The sequence below is a fragment of the Lepus europaeus genome, chromosome 12 (genome assembly GCF_033115175.1).
Source record: "Lepus europaeus isolate LE1 chromosome 12, mLepTim1.pri, whole genome shotgun sequence".
NCBI lineage: Eukaryota > Metazoa > Chordata > Mammalia > Lagomorpha > Leporidae > Lepus > Lepus europaeus.
The window spans coordinates 10,207,125-10,220,748 of record NC_084838.1 but is presented as its reverse complement, the minus strand read 5'-3'; the positions used below and the strand labels follow the sequence as shown (position 1 = coordinate 10,220,748).

The window sequence follows — 13,624 nt, the reverse complement described above, 5'->3', positions numbered from 1 at the left end:
AGAGGGAAAGCGTCTTAGGTTCAATCCCTTAGGGAAATGAGATAATCCTCAAACCTAAGAACCGGCTCTAAGCTGGGTACTCCTTGGAGCCCCTGAAACAGATGCTGGTCCGCCCCGCGGTCTGCCGATCTCGTGGTCTTTGTGACGTTCGAGTTCATCCTCCCTACGGGTGACGAGGACTCACTGCACTGTGCCTGGAAGAGGCTTCCCCAGTGCCAGGCTTCGGTTCTGTCAATGGGTCTGTGTCCTGAAATAACTCCTGTTCAGATTATAAACATCTCACCATAATATACATTTTTCACTCTTTGAAGAAGAAGAATAATTTAGGTTACCTTTGTAAGGCAGGATTCTTAAAAGGGAATTATAAATTTGGATTCTAAAATAATCTGCCTGAGAAAGAATCCCACCAAGTCCCACCAGCAGTCACAGCAGAGAAGTATATTCTAGGAAAGAAAGCAGAGTTTGCCCGGAGGTCAAGTGTTATCCCTCTGTGTGAATGGAAAAACCATTAGAATAAACAATTACCTGACAACTCTGAAGAGCAACAATGGAATTCTCTCTAATCTCAGTGCCTGATAATAGGTCTTCTACTACTACCTCAACTTTGTTTATTTTTGAAAGTCATGATGAGCTCATAAATCTTTTCTATATCATGGTGCATCTTTTGACAAAGTGGAGTCTGGACAGTGTTGCATGGAACTGTCCATGCCAAATGCTTTCCTCGCATCATTAACCACTTGGTATGACACTGACCAGATAATTAAGACAGGTTTGTTTAATATTCCAAATGATGGGCTATATGATTAACCATTAATCAAAAGTAAACTTCTAAACCTAGCCACACACACAAAAAAAACAACCAACCAACCAACCCCTATACAGTCAGTTTACAATGTAATTATCACAACATATCTGTTCACTATCTATGAGGTATTTTTTTAAATGCAGGTCAACGATTCGAAATTTATAAAGATTTATGCTCATTTAATTATTGCCTGCATAAAATTCACTCCTACATGTGTTATCTTGATAGACAGAGAAAACCCTGATGAGCAATTACACGGTGATAGTTTTCCAGTGAAAAGGAAGAAAATATTTTTACAAAGAAATCGTAGAAATAATGAGAATTAACTTCAACGGGGATCTGAAAGTGGGAAGAATTAATTTTCCACATTAGCTTTTCATTAATGTGTTGCAGACAAATTGGCCAAAAAGGCAACTGGAAGGGGCTCCTCTGTTTCTCTCCAATGGGTGGCTGCATTAATTAATTCATTCATTCCATACAGCTAGAGAGAGCAACTGTGATGTTCTAGCTTCACCACCAATTAGAGAGATGCAGTGATACAATTCTGATCCCCGTGCTTACAGAGGAGAGAGGATGTCAACCAAATAATCACACCACCGGGTACTGACACTCAGGGTGACTTCTGAGACGGCTGTAGGCAACTAGGAAGCCAGAGCTGCAGACTCAGCAGCATCTCAATGCCGCACCCGACTGGTTCAAGTAGAATCCAAGTTCTAGCACGCACAGCTGGGTGAGTCACTGCATGTCTCCGGACTTCATTTCTTCTTCATAAGCGGGAAATAACTCTAATGTAAGGCTGCTTACGGATTTCATGGCATAACAAACAATGTCTGTTCCAATCCACGGTGGGAGTTCAACAAACACCAGCTCCTCCTCTTTCCCATACTAACCCTGCTCAGGTCACGAGTATCTGGTGGCAGAATATCGAGTTCCCTACCCCAAAGTCAGTTTATTCTTTCTGTTGCTTATTACAGTCAGTGGATTCCTTACAGAGGACCATCGACAGGGGTGTACAGCACGTGTCCTGTTTCACAGGCACTGCAGCCCAACACTACATTCACCGTCCCAGTTCCACACTTCAGAAACTGTGGTGTCAGCGCGGTCTGCTAAGTGCCTTTGGTGGCTTCATGAAGTACATACCCCATGAGAGGAAAAGCATGGACCTTCACAACCTAGAACCTCAGCAAAAACCTAGAAAAGACAAGCTCCAGGGAGTCCCCACTGTCAGCTACAACTCAGCCCTCAAGAGAACTTAAGACGGATTCTAGGGAAGTCGTCAAAAGGAGACAAAGAAAAGAATCAGGGGAGGTGGCATCGCCATTACACCAGGGGTTGATCTTGGAACGTGCAATCGGTACTTCGCGTGTTAATCACATTGTCTTCATTAGGTGAGGACACAGAGGCTCAGGGAGTATGAGCAGGTGGCCCAAGGTCCCCGAGTGGCGGAGCCCAGGGTCTGGCTGTCTCCCAAACTCATGTTCTCTTCACTGCAGCAGGCTATATCGTATTAACAACCCCATGGTTGTTGCTTGTTTCAATTTGCAATGCAGCAATTTAGTCATTTTAAATTAATCCTTGAAAAATCACCAAGAGATTAAAATGCAAATTTCAACATGGGTAGAGCTCGGTAGTGATTCTAGGTCAAAAATCACACAAATTGGTCCTACGAAAGTTCAGAGTCTCCTTAGAGAAAAAGCTTTCCTGTTTCATTTTGTATTTGAGATACAAAAAATCATTTTTTCCTTCCTCATGAATATCCTAAGACAGCTCTAGGGAGACACGGAAACAAAACCTTACAAACCTGGGTCACTGCACCCCAGGAGGATCAGACTTTGGGCTGGCAACTTTAGAACTGTGAGACCAGGGCTCCCGGTAAAATGGGGCTCACGTCCACCTCTCAAGGAGCAGCGGTGAGGATTAACATGGAGCCTTGGATGTTGGGAGCCTGGCAGATTGGTATTACCATTCTGCTTAGGAACAAACAAGGCCAGCTTTTTACTGGTTTGCAAAGAAGGATTTAGGAGACAATGGGTCATATGCAGGGAACCGGTTCATTAGTGGCAAAAACAGCAGAAGGAATGTGAATATTTTAAATGCTGGGGGCAGGGGAGGCAACCCAGTGCAGACAGGAATTGGAGGTGGGGCTATGGAGAAGGTCGTTTTAAAATACAGATTACTTTTAGTCTCAGTCATTGTGGTTTTGAAAATTAAGAAATTATCAGAACTTTCAGGTACCTGAATACTAATTTCTCAAGGAATTCTTGGTCTTTAAAATATATAGATGGGTAAATCTAACCTCAGCATTTTTTAAAATCATAGCATTACTTATAATAAAAAAAGATAAATAATCAAAAAGTCTCTTCATAGGAAAACACGGTAAAATAGGGTAGATTAGGGGCCAGCATCACCCCATAGCAGGTAAAGCAACTGCCTTTGACGCTGCCATCTCCTATGGGCACCAGCTTGTGTCCTGGCTGCTCCATTTCTGATCTAGTTCCTTCTAATGGCCTGGGAAGAGAAGCAGAAGATGGCCCGAGTGCTTGGGCCTCTACCACCAATGTGAGAGACCCGAAAGAAACTCCTGGCTTCTGGCTTAGGCCTGGCCTGACCCTGGTCATTGCAGCCATCTGGGGAGTGAACCAGCAGATGGAAGACCAATCTCCATCTTTTCCCTCTCTCTCTGTAGCTCTTTCAAAAATATATGGTGGGTTACATTTATTTTTCTCTTTCTCCTGATACTTCCTGACCACAAAAAAAAAAAAAAAAAAAAAAAAAAAAAAAAAAAAAAGAATTTTAAAAGGCATATATCCCAAAGAACAGAAGAGAAAGTAATGGAAGAGAGATGTCAATTTTTTAGAAGCCACAGGATGGGCACTTGGCCTAGTGGTTAAGAAGCTCATATTCCATTTTGAACGCTGAGTCCTAGCCCCTTGGCTTCTGATGGAGCTCCCTGCTCACCCGCACCCTGCTCATGCACACTGTGGGAGGCAGCAGGTTGAGCTCCTGCCACCCACAGGGCAGACTCAGATAAGAGTTTCTGGCTCCAGGCTCCAAGCTGGCCCAATTCTGAATGTTGTGGGTAAATTATTAAATTTTATAAAATCCTTGGAAGCCAAAAAGCTGACATGACTAAAGAAGTGCTTCCCAACCTGGGGCCATGTGTCCCCCAGGAACCATCTGGCAATCAATACCTGAGACATTTTTGGCTGTCACAGCTACAATGAAGAGAGCCAGGCATGCTGCTGAACACCCTACATTGCATAAGATAGCCCCACCAGCAAAGGACCTGGCTTCAGCTGTCAAAGCCCAGACTGAGGGTGAAAAGCTGAGAACTTAGGTTGGGGAAGGGGGCTGAAAGAGGAAGCACCAAGCTCAGCTCACTCCACAGAATTCCAGGAACTGGGGACTGCTGGGACCTGAAGGCCACGGGAAGGGTCCAATGTCAACAGGAGCGCCTTAAGCCCTGGGCTCTCTTCTTCTCCCAGGGCACTCAGCCACGGACCTTCCTACGCCCCTCCAGAGAGTGCTAATGTTCCAGGGGAACTGAACCAGAAAGGCCTGGGGAGACTGGGAACAACAACAAGGCATTCATTCAGTGGAAAGCAGGGGGACTCAGCTGAGTTGTGCAGACTGGGTTAACTCCCCAGAACATACCACCACACTGTGCTTCAAGACGACACTCAGCGGGCCAGAGAAAAAGGGACTTCAAAACCAGACTCTCACACTAGAATTGGAGAGCCTCTTGACCCTGAGCCTCCAATGTGGCACCAGGTCTGGGCTGCAGAGACTCTGTCCCACCACCTGCAGTGACGCTCACCAGGTACTGAGGCCTGGTGACCACGCAGCTTCCAATCAGCTTTCCCCCACCTCCCCTTAAATGTGACTGGGCAGCCATCTGAGAAAATCCTCTGTAGTGAAAGCCACAGAACAAAACAAACAGAAGCTAGGAACACTGAGACAGAAAATAATGCAGGGAGGGGAACAACTTTTTAAACATGCAAATAAGTCACACAGGTGAGGAAAATACCAACACTATGACAGCAGACATCAGAAATTCCAAAGGGCGAGGATTATTTGAAGCAAGTGGAGGGAAGACTAGAAGAGATGGAAAATAGAGAAAAAGTAGGAAAATTAGAGGATCCCACAGGAGGCCTAACGTCCTGCCACAGAGGCTCCACACAGAGGACATGGAACGTTTTTCAAAGCAATGATGTCAGAAAATTTCTTAGTCCTAAAGGATATGAGCTTCCAGACTGAGTGGCACCAAGTGCCCAGCATAACAGATTATAACGGACCCACAGCCAGGGACACCACTGTGAGATCTGAGGATACCAGAAGAGATCGAGAAGCATAAACAACCAATCAGAACGCAAAAGCTTGCTTCTTAAAAATTTTTAAAAGAGTTATTTATTTTTTATTTGAAAAGCAAAGATAGAAAGGGTGGGGGGGTAGAGGGGGAGAGAGAGAGGGAGAGAGAGAGAGAGAGAGAGAGAGAGAGAGAGAGAGAGAGAGATTGATCTTCCATCTGCTGGTTCACTCCCTAAATGGCTGCAATAGCCAGGGCTGGACCAGGCTGAAGCCAGGAGCCAGGAACCTCTTCCAGGTCTCCCAAACGGGTGCAGGGGCCCAAACACTTGGACCATCTTCTTTCCCAGGCACATCATCAGGAATCTGGTTGGAAGTGGAGCAGTTGGGATTCAAACTGGTGCCCATGTGAGACGCTAGCAGTGCAGGAGGAGGCTTAACCTTCCACACCACAGTCCTGGCTCTGGAAAAGCTTCTTAACCATAGGAGGGAAGCAGGAAATCGGTGGATGGCATTGGTGGTGTGGTATGGTAGGTTAAGCCACCGTTTACCACAACTGCATCCAAAATGAGAGCGCCATTTGGAGTCCTGGTTGCCCTATTTCCTATCCAGTTTCCTGCTTGGGAAAGCAGTGGAAAATGGTTCAAGTACCTGTGTCCCTGCCACCCAATGGGAGACATGGGTGGGGCTTCTGGCTCTTGGTTTCAGCCTGGCATGCCCTGGCTGCCACAGCCATTTGAGGAGTGAACCAGAAGATGGAAGACCTCTCAATGTACACAGCTCTCCCCTTTTTCACTCTGCCTTTCAAATAAATAAAATAAAACTATAAAAAAAATTAGAAGTCCAGGGAGCATTATCGTCAAGATTCTGAAGGGAGACAGGTTTCCAGCCTGGAACTCCAGACCCAAACTGTCAGGAGCAGATTAAAGCCATTGTCGATTACACAGGTCCATACGTGCTGTGTCCAACACAGTACTTTCTGCGGCAACGACTGGAAAATGCCTCACAAAAAAACAAGAGAAATAAAATCAAGAAAGAGGAAGATGTGAAATCCGAGAACCCTTACATGATAAAAACTTGTATAAGAAAGGATATGTGATCATAACCTATCTACAACAGCATGTTCATTAACCTGGTTAAACATAATTTTTTTCTAAAGATGGATGAAGAATGGGAGAGGGGAAATACATGAGTGACAGTGATTGTGTGCGTGCGTGCGTGCTTCCAGGGGCGGCGGTCAGACATGGTAAAAGACCTAACTCTCATCTTCTACAGGAAAATCAACAGGTTATGTCTTAAACAGGAAAAACATCTAAGATACAGTAATATGAACACTGTAGTTACACATGGAGGGAAGAGGCAGGTGGGGGGTGCAGCAGGCTAAGCTGCTGCCTGGGACGCTGATATCTCATACTGAGTGCTAGTTAGAGTCCCAGTTACTCCACTTTTTAATCCATCTTCCAGCCAGTGTTGCATGGGAGACAGCTGATGATGGCTCAAGCACTTTGGTTCCTGCCACCCATGTGGCAGACCTCAATGGAGTCCCTGACTTCTGGCTTTGGCCTGGCCCAGCCCCAACTGTTATGGGCATTTGGAGAATGAATCAGCAGATAAAGGAAATGTGTGTGTGTGTGTGTGTCCCTTTTTGTCACTCTGATCTTCTAATAAAGAAATAAATTTTAAAAATATAAAGAAAAACAACTGGTAAAAACCTAAAAGCAGCCATCTGTGGGATGTGGTATGAAACGTATGAGGCATGTGGTTAATGCTGCTTTTCATCAACAACTATGAGCTGCTAAATGGTTTTTATAGCCATTACTATGTATTGCTTTAATGAGAACATGTAAGAATATCATTAAAAAGTGTAAAGGAGATAGATATAAATGGTTTTTTAGATAACTTTAAACACAAAAAAGAATGAACTATATAAAATAGCATATTGTTGCTAAAAATAATAGTATCACACTTGTTTTTACAAAATGTTTATTACACACTCAGGTACTTACACTATCAACTCTCAGAGGTCTGGAAGGACACGCACCAACTTCCAGAGGGAGAACAGGATGAGGGCTGGGAGAGGGAGGTGAGGATGCACTTCTGTGTTATTTATGTTTTTACCAAAAGGCAGAGTGACACAGAGAGAAAGATCTTCCATCTGCTGGTTCACTCACTAAAGCCCACAACAGTTGGGGCGGGGCTGGGCTGGAGTGGAACCAGAAGACAGGAACTCTATCCGGGCCTCCCACATGGGTGGCAGGCACCCAAGCACTGGGAGGATCATTCACTGTCTCCTGGGTGCATTAGCAGCAAGCCGGAGGGAAACGGTTCAGTGGTCGGGACTCAAACCAACACTCTGGTATGTGATGTGGACATGCCATGTGGCAACTCAACCTGCTGCACCACAGCACACGCCCCAAGACAGATACTTGTGGGGAATCTTTAAGGTACAGGTAAATGTGTATGTCATGCCATTCCCATCTCGCACCTCCAAAGCTCTTTCTAAAAATAAATCAAAATAATAAATTTGTCTCCAACAAAATATGGCTCAAACCCACCCCAATTTAAGCAGTAATGTGGGAGCAGGGACTCGGCACTTGTCAGCCACCTGTCTCTTCAGATCTTCTACATTCTAAGCAACATAGTTTGAAAACTAACGCTATTTCAAAATGGAAGGAAAGAAACTCACAACATGACATTCTCTGAGACGGGAGAATAGGAGCAATTGTTTTCACTTGCTTTTATCTCTCTCTCTCTCTCTCTCACACACACACACACAGAAATACTTATCTGTTCCTTGAAAATGCATAAAGTAACCACCTAAACCTGTAATATCTGTAAGGGTGAGGTAGAGACAGCAATAAAGCATTACTATTGTATATTTGTATTATCTATTTCTTTTTTTAAAGATTTTTTATTTATTTGAAAGGCAGAGTTACAGAGAGAGGGGGGAAAGACACACACACACACAGATCTTCCATCTGTTGGTTCACTCCCCATATGGCTGCAACAGCCAGGGCTATGCCAGGCTGAAGCCAGGATCCTGGAGCTTCTCTTATGTCCTCCATATGGGAGGCAGAGGACCAAGTACTTGGGTCATCTTCCGCTGTGTCACAGGTGCATTAGCAGGGATCTGGACTGGAAGTGGAGCAGCAGGGTCTTGAACCAGCAACCATATGAGATGCTGGTCTTGCAGACAGTGGCTTTATCAGTTACACCACAACGCCAGCCCCAATATTACCTCCTATTTATTACGTCTACCTTAATCATTTGTATTTTTTAGAAGTATTTCTATTTTCACAATTTTCAAATGTGTTGGATAGGGGATGGCATTGTGGCACAGTGGGTAAAGCCACCAATATGTCAGCATCTTCTACGGGCACTGTCGTGTCCCAGCTGCTTCACTTCCAATCCAGCTCCCTACTAATGGCCTGGGAAAAGCAATGGAAGATGGCCCAAGTGTTTGGGCCCCTGCTACCCACGTGGGAGATCCGGAAGAAGCTCCTGGCTTCAGCCTGGCCCAGTACTGGTCACGACAGACTATTAACTAGCACTGATCCTTTTAGGAGGAATTCCTAATTTTCCTCTGCCACTATGGGAATGTTGTTTTCCTTAATTTTATATTTCTTTTATCATTCCAATGGAATTGTTTTGAGAGACGAAAGGTAAAAATCATGGGCTCAAAGCATAAAAGAGCACGCTCAGTCTCGAGAATCAGACCAGTGTTTGAATTCTGATGCAGGATCTTGACTATGTTATTTAAATTCCCAGGGTTTTTGCTTCCTTATCTAAAATGAGAATAATCATGGTAAGCTAAGAGAGGTAAATGAGACAAGGCAAGTAAAGAACTGAATGCATCTTTTTGCCTGCAGTAGAACTCAGTAAACATTGGCTGTTGTTGAAATGGGAACTCTGGGCTGAGGTTGTTTTTTGTTTTTTTGTTTGTTTTTTAATTACTTAATGTCAAACACAAAGGAAGAGCTACTTTCCACCACAGCCTGATCCTAAAGATGATGGATAGGCTTGACGACCCTAATTACAATACTACAGCACAATTCATTAATTACATTTATTATTTGTTATTTGTAATGTGCTCTATAGAAGCATTTTCTTTCTGTGAGCTTACAGCAGTTATGGAAAAATATACCGTTTATTGCAGGTCTTTAAAAAAGTAACCAAGTATGTTCCCAAAAGAACTGAAAGCAGGGACTCAAACAGATACCCATAAACCAATGTTTAAAGGCACAGGGCACAAAATGTGGAAACAACCCAAGTGTCCACCAATGGATGAACAAGTAAGCAAAATGTGGTACATTCATGAGAGTACAGCCTTAAAATATAAGAATATTTTCGCATATGCTACATGATGAACTTTGAAGTGTACTAAGTGAACTGTACTAATGAAATAAGCCAGACAGAAGGACAACTACTGTGATTGTACTTAGAGGAGTCAAATTTGTAGAGACAAAATAGAATGATGGGGGGCCGGGGCTGGTGGGGGGGCGGGTAGGGGGAGGAAGAGACCAGAGAGCTACTCTTGTTCAATGAGTACAGAGCTTCAGTTTTACATTCCAAAAAATGTCTGGAAACTGCACATCGAATTAATGTACTTAAAACTCTTGAACTGTAGGCTTAAAAATGGTTTACATGGTAAATTTCATGCTTCATATATTTTATCACAGTTTTAAAAAGGTAATCAAGTGCCCAAGTATGACCATCCTCTATTAGATTCTACATGGTGCTTACATGGTACTATTCACAACCACAGCTAAACATTTTGAAATAAGCCTTGGGCAGACACATCATTCAGCTCGTTCAGAGGGCAAACGTTAACCTTCTCCTGTCTCACACTCTGGTTCTGTGTTCCTCGGTCCCTAACAGGTGGGGTGGGGGGGTTCTCAATCTCCATCCACAAATCCTTCATTGTATTCTCTGAACAGTGGATACAGAAATGTAAGAAGTGGAGATATAACTACACTCGAGTCAGTCTTCCCTAATAGAGAAACATCTATATGAAAGATCTTTTATATGGAAACATTTCATTGATAATGCCAAAAAAAGAATGATCTAAATGCACAACAGGGAGTGAATGATAGTAAACTACATAGCAAACAGAACATTAGAGTCATAGATAATTCTTATGAATGAAAATGGAAAATATGCATATCTAATTCATGATTTTTAATATGAGAATATATTCTAAAAAGATAGAAATGTAAAATCCACATGTTAACTAACAGGTGATTGATTATCTTTGAGAAGCATGAATAACTATCTACATGCTTCCTCTACCTTGTAAATAGCCTTTGGTTTTGTTTTTATAATGCACTTTCATTATTATATTTATTTTCATAATGCATCCTTTTAAAATTATGATTTGTACAATTATGCCTTAAAGCATTATACTTTTATTAGTAAAAAAGAGCAAAAAAATAAAGAAAACTGACAACTGAACTTTTTCTCCCCGAGTACTCACATTCTCAGGTATGCTGGGAAGTTCTCTGGTATCAGGCACAGTAAAATAAGAATGCTGAAAAAGAGAAGCAAACATAGTTTATTTTTACAAAAATGTGTAACAAGCACAGTACTCAAGAATTTAGATAAATGATAGGAAGATATTTCCTCAGTGGAAATATCCATGGAATATTTTCTTGGGATAATAATGGATTAAGTCAGTTGCATTAAATCATCAGTTTGGTAGACAGAGTTCTTTGCTATAAGAGATGAACTTCATTGAAAGACACAAATGAAGAGCTCAAAGATATTAAAGACTAAATTCCCATACAATGTGTTCAGGCTTCTGAAAACATGAAAGTTCCAGGATTTATAACTTATTGTTCAACAAAGCAAGTGGACTCCAGGGACCAAATATCACTGGATTCACTCAGCATTGGTGTTTACCAAACAAACCTGCTATCTCATTTCAGCATCTGAGATTATATCCACCTGAAAACTATGGTCGAAATGTGTCCCAAGGGTCAGGTGCTATGGCGTAGTAGGCTAGGCCTCCATTTGCAGTGCCAGCATCCCATACGGGCACCGGTCCATTGTCTAGCTGCTCCTCTTCTGATCCAGTCCTCTGCTATGGCCTGGGAAAGCAGGAGAGGATGGCCCAAGTGCTTGGGCCCCTGCACCTGTGTGGGAGACCCGGAAGAGGCTCCTGACTCCTGGCTTCTGATCAGCTCAGCTCTGGCTGTTGCAGCCATGTGGGGAGAGAACCAGCAGATGGAAGATCTTTCTCTCAGTAACTCTCTCTCTCAAATAAATAAATAAAATCTTTAAAAAAAAAAAAAAAAAAGGACCCCAAAGGCCTGAATGATGTTAAGGACAGCTCCAGCTAAAGGCCAGCGAGCGGGGCCCACCACAGATGGTTAATGGTGGGGAAACCGTCCATGAGCACACTTGCCAGCAAGCCTTCTGACTTCCAGTGAAGGGAGTGGGAGACTCAGCGGAGTCGAGAAACTGACCTCTTCAAAGAACGTTCAGTGAGGCAGCTCCATGGATGTTAACAGGCATGTATCCCTGAGTTCAGTGACAACAGGCTGAGCGATGACACCTCCTCGGCTGCTCTTAAAGACTCGGAGGACAATGGCGAGCAGGAACGGGAAGAGCCTTGGGCTGGCCAATCAAACATGGGATTGTGCACAGGCCAGGAAAGGGCACATGCAGAGAAGGTCAGCTCAGCCACGGCTGAAGTTCAAGCTGGGACCAACAACTGACATTCAGGAAGTCCTCCACTCCCCGTATTCTTGGGTAATTGCAAAGTCAGTCAGACTCTAGAAGAATGAGTTGTGTAGACTTTCTCAAATGAAGGGTCTTAGGGACAATTGTTACACTACCACCAGCAACAACAGTATCAGCTACCTGTCTGATGTTCAACAGATAGTTTACTAAACATCTGCTATGTGGAAAGCTGTATGCCAGGTACTTTATAAATATCATTTTTAATTTCCATAATGAATTTCAAGGCATACATTATCTCCATAAGTGTGTTACCAGTCAGTAAATTAATGCTCAGAGAGGTAGCCTGCCCGAGGTCACCCAGGTAGCATGTGACAGAACTAGACTGAAACCAGGCCTGTGTAACTGGAACTGTATTCCTTCCATTATAACAGACTACCCTTCCTGTGCCTTTTCTGAATAAATTACAGCTAAAGGAATTTGAGTGAAGAAAATAAACTAAAATGCAAAAAGACTATTATAAATAACTTTTTAAAAGCGCCTTCTGCAATGGACTATCTCAAAATCTGTGTGTCTATGCCAAAATATTACCTATGAATTATTATAACAGAGATGGCATAGCACAGAAACTAGAAAACAATTCAATTTCTCAATGAGGATTAAAATAGGAGAAGTAAAATACAATGTCCAAATGTGACTCCATGAGATACTGACTTCTATACCAACTGTCTAGACAGGAATTTCCAGAAATGTGCAGCGACAGATGTCCACGCCATGATGGAATCACCAAGCAACGTTTGGCACAGTGAGAGGCAAAGAGCTCGAACCACAGAGCGGGTCACTTAACAGCTATGTGAGCTGCAGAAGCTTCACTCAACAACACAGAAACTTCATTTTTCAATCTGTAAATGGGAATTATAGTATTGACTTCAAAACTTTGTCAAGAAGAAATGTTACATATATGCCTAGCACTCAATAAATAATGTTTTAACACAGTTACTGTTGCTCTCACCTGTTAATTTACATTTCTATTTTTCTCAATCATCTATATTGGACACATAGAAATAATCTCTATCCAAAAAGCCCAGTATTACCATTTTATCAACATTTCAGGCTTTCTGATCTAGATGACACTAGCCCTTCAAAATAAGAAATGCAATCTGGAGAGAGGAATTCCTAGACAAGAGTAGAGAAAAAAAAAATCTGCCTTTACAGATGCGATGGGTTGAAAATAGTGAACCAAGGCAATTCAAAACCAAGTAGTCCCCAGGCTGTCCTTTGAGATTGTCTTGCTCCATTGCCCATGAAATGCTGGGGACCAGGGGAGTTCAGAGGCATTCCTAGAAACCACTGGCACGAAACAGCTGCACCACCCAACAGCACTGCCTGCCCGAGGTGGCTTGTCCTTTAGGCCTGGCAGGCTCGCTGCCCATGCGGCCATGTGGATAAAGGCGTGTCCCTTCCTCTCAGCAGCTGGTGACCTAGCCTGGCCACTCCAGGGAGACCTGTCGCATGCCATTACAGATGGGAACAGTGAGATCAAGCTGCTTAGGAGAAGAGATAAAGACAACGGCAGGGTATCCTGGCTGCACAGCGGTGACTGTGGCAGGTCTAAAGCTCATTTGATCATCTTTATAAAAACATTTTTATTTATTTATTTGAGAGGTAGAATTAGAGAGAGAGGGACAGAAAAAGAAAAGGGTCTTCCATCTGCTGGATCACTCCCCACATGGCCAGAATCGCTGCAGCTGAGCTGATCCGAAGGCAGGAGCCAGGAGCCACTTCTGGGTCTCCCACGTGGATGCAGGGGCCCAAGCACTTGGGTCATCTTCTGCT

At 43.3% G+C, this 13,624-nt stretch overlaps 1 protein-coding gene across 9 annotated transcripts in view; it reads right to left on the bottom strand.

Moving 5' to 3' along the window:
- Positions 1–13,624, bottom strand: part of DENND1A (DENN domain containing 1A) — a 566,150-nt gene that overhangs the window by 255,691 nt on the left and 296,835 nt on the right. For all 9 annotated transcript variants that reach the window (XM_062207587.1, XM_062207591.1, XM_062207594.1 and 6 more), the window contains one exon: positions 10,584–10,637. In XM_062207587.1, the coding sequence (XP_062063571.1) occupies positions 10,584–10,637 (54 nt within the window). The remainder of the gene's footprint in view (positions 1–10,583; positions 10,638–13,624) is intronic.